The sequence below is a fragment of the Glycine max genome, chromosome 10 (genome assembly GCF_000004515.6).
Source record: "Glycine max cultivar Williams 82 chromosome 10, Glycine_max_v4.0, whole genome shotgun sequence".
NCBI lineage: Eukaryota > Viridiplantae > Streptophyta > Magnoliopsida > Fabales > Fabaceae > Glycine > Glycine max.
The window spans coordinates 12,533,434-12,537,104 of NC_038246.2; the positions used below are offsets into that span (position 1 = coordinate 12,533,434).

The 3,671-nt window shown below is 35.0% G+C and overlaps 1 protein-coding gene across 1 annotated transcript; it reads right to left on the reverse strand.

Moving 5' to 3' along the window:
* Positions 1 to 323: 323 nt before the first annotated feature.
* LOC100797415 (cupin family protein) lies at positions 324 to 3,557 on the reverse strand. Its single transcript, XM_026124216.1, has 2 exons — positions 3,280 to 3,557; positions 324 to 591 (listed from the first exon to the last, which is right to left on the reverse strand). The coding sequence occupies exons 1-2, from the start codon at positions 3,555 to 3,557 to the stop codon at positions 324 to 326; spliced, it is 546 nt and encodes a 181-aa protein (XP_025980001.1).
* Between the last annotated feature and the right edge of the window lie 114 nt (positions 3,558 to 3,671).

The window sequence follows — 3,671 nt, forward strand, 5'->3', positions numbered from 1 at the left end:
ATGTACAGAGTAAAAAAGCTTAGAGTGAAAGTTTTTATAGGTGACGAGAGAGTGTAAATTATAAAGGTTTGTTGTCCATATTCACCCTTCCAATAGTAAATCTAAGTGGGGTGAGAGAGGGGTAACATAGTCTTATGATTTTTCTTACTAGTATGTAATAAATCAAATCAAACTCAAAAAAGAACAAATATTATGTATAAAAATTAATAACCCACATACATTAAATTTTATTTATTAGGTCTGTTGTATAGGGTGATTGAAACAATAAAGTAATAAATTATATAGTAACAAGCTAGTGTGAAATACTCGTCCATACTCCCAAATCAGTTATTGTTGTCATACCAAGATTTCTTTTCAAGATAATCAATTATGCTCTTGTCCACCTCGAAAGCTTTGGTGAGAACCTCAGAAGAAATAGGTGGATTAGCTTTAAACAAAGCATTGGAAATAGTGATGCCTCCTACATTTTGACTGCTAAGACCAGCAATGGCGGCAACATTGCCATATCCAACATTGAGTTGGAAATGAATGAGACCAATTGGGAACACAAACACATCACCCATGTTCAGCACTTTGTTGAAGAGGCGATTTCCATCTTGATTGGAAGTCACAAATCCAATATAGAGAGTACCCTCAAGGACTATAAGGATCATAGTGCCTTGAGGGTGAGTGTGGGGAGCGTTCAAACCCTTTGGGAGCATTCTCTAAAGGGGAATTTTCTCTTAATATTCAAAGCGAATTTGAGATGTCAATGATGGGAGATTTAAACTACTTCCTTGGGCTACAAATTAAGCAAACCAACGAAGGCATATTTGTCAACCAAGCCAAGTACTGCAAAGAACTGATCAAAAGATTTGGGATGGAAAATTCAAAGCACATGGCCACACCCATGAGCACTGGTTGTTACTTAGATAAAGATGAATCTGGTCAGTCTATAGACATGAAACAATATCGATGTATGATTGGATCTCTTCTCTATTTATCAGCCAGTAGACCAGACATCATGTTTAGTGTATGCATGTGTGCTAGATTCCAATCCAATCCCAAACAATCACACTTGAGTGCAGTAAAAAGGATTATCAGATATCTCTTAGGAACTATTAACCTAGGATTATGGTATCCTAAAAACTCTACATGCAACTTAATAGGTTATTCTAATTCTGATTTTGCCGAATCCAAAACTGACAGGAAAAGCACTAGTAGAACTTGCCAATTTATAGAATACGTAGAAACTAAAAATCAACTTGCTGACATCTTCACCAAACCTCTCCCAAAGGAAACATTCTTTGTCATTAGAAGAGAACTTGGTCTTTTAAATGCTAGTGACTTAGATAAATAGGTGTTCATTGTGTTTTTGTTTTGTTGCTATGTTTGTTAGCATATGATATATGACTATGACTGAAATTTATGAATGTGTTATTAAAATTATGTTTTGTGTATGTTTCAGAATTATTTATGTATGATTTTATTTTTTCACGCACTTTGGCTTTTTGATGTTGCCAAAGGGGGAGAGAAAAATGGGTATTTTAGAAATCAAGATATTATATTTACTAAGTTTTTAAATTATGCATAAATTCAAAAAGAAAAGGGGAGAAAGAGATGAGTGAACGATAGATCAAATATTGCATATATTCTCTTGATTTCAGGATTTGTCATCATCTAAAAGGGGGAGATTGTAGAATCAAAGCTTCCAAGATTATTTTGATGATGCCAAAGATTATTAAAGATCCATTCAAACAAGATTAAAGAAATCAAGAAGATTCAAGAGAAGACTCAAGATATGCAAGAACCTCAAGAAAAGCATCAAGATAAGTATAAAAAGAATTTTTCAAAGAAAAGATTGAATAACACAATTTGTCCAAAAAAAATTTCAAAGAAAAATCTTTTACCATAGTTTTTACTCTCTGGTAATCGATTACCATAAGGCAGTAATCAATTACCAGAAGCCCAAAATAGTTTTATAACTGTTTTACAAAGTAGTAATCGATTACCATGAGCATGTAATCGATTACCAATATTTTTGAACATTGAATTTCAAATCTCAAGTGTCACAACTTGTGACAAAATATTTTCAAAATAATGTAATCGATTACACAATATTTGTAATCGATTACTAGTGGTTTTTGAATGTTGGATTTCAAATCTCAACATGAAGAGTCACAACTTTTGATAAAATAAACTATGTAGTCGATTACACCATTATGGTAATCGATTACCAGTGACTGGTTTTGAAAAATTGCCAAGAGTCACAACTTTTAAAGTGACTGGTTTTTGCCACGAGTCACAACTTTTTAAAAGTGATTGGTTTTGAAGAAATTGCCAAAAGTCACAACTTTTAACATGGTTTCTTCAAGAGCCATCAAATGGCTATAAATATGTGACCATGGCATGAATTTAAAAACGAAGATTTCTCAACTTCTTTCTAAGAGTTTTTTGTTCAACACTTGCTTTGTCAAGAAAAGTTCATTGGGCAAAAACTTGTGCTATTCTATTTTCTTCCTTTCCTCCATTCTTACAAAAAGCTTTTCAAGAGACCTACTCTTGGTGACTGTTTTCAAGAGAAGGTCTTCTTGGTTGCAAACACTGAACACAAGGGACCAACGTTCCTTGGGTTCATTGCAAGAAGCAGGATTTGCTTCTTGGTTGATCACTGGACACAAAAGACCAATGTCTTTTGGGTTCATTGCAAGAAGTGGGTATAACTTCTTGGTTGTTATCACTGGACACAAGGGGCCAACGCTCCTTGGGGTTCATTGCAAGAAGTGGGAATAACTTCTTGGTTGTAATCACTGAACACAAAGGAGGGAAGTCCTTTGTGGTTCATTGCTTGTAAAGGATTTTACAAGGATAGTGGAAATCTCAAGCGGGTTGCTTGGGAACTGGACGTAGGCACAGGTTGTGGCCGAACCAATATAAATCCGGTTTTGCATTCTCTCTTTCCTTAATCTCTTTTACTTTCTGTTGTGTTTATATTTCTTTAAGTTTACTTCTTCTTATTTGTTATTCAAGTAACTTACAATTAAAGAAATAATTGAATCTAGGGAATATCTAAGAAAGGGAAATTTTCAATTAGGAATAGTCAACGAAATCTTAATTCAACCCCCCCTTCTTAAAATTTCTGAGGCCACTTGTTCAACAATGCCTCCTACATTTTGACTGCTAAGACCAGCAATGGTGGCAGCATTGCCATATCCCACATTGAGTTGGAAATGAATGAGACCAATTGGGAACACAAACACATCATCCTTGTTCAGCACTTTGTTGAAGAGGCGATTTCCATCTTGATTGGAAGTCACAAATCCAACATAGAGAGTACCCTCAAGGACTATAAGGATCGCAGTGCCCCGAGGGTGAGTGTGGGGAGCGTTCAAACCCTTTGGTGTGAAATCTATGTGAGCCAAAGCTATGCCCAACGTGTTTAGTCCCGGTAGTTGATCAACAGACACTTGAGTCACGTTTGAACCTATATGTCTGAAGAAGTCTTCAGCTTTCACAAGCTTGGGATCTTTGTTGAACTTTCCATTCACAAATACTAAAAAATATTTAACATCATACATTGAGTAACAACTCTAAGCAATAAAAGAGATATGTATATGTACTGCTCCATGAGTGGTAATTAAATTAAATATCAGTTTTCCTTCTTTTCATCTTTTCCCTTTCTTCAGAGAACC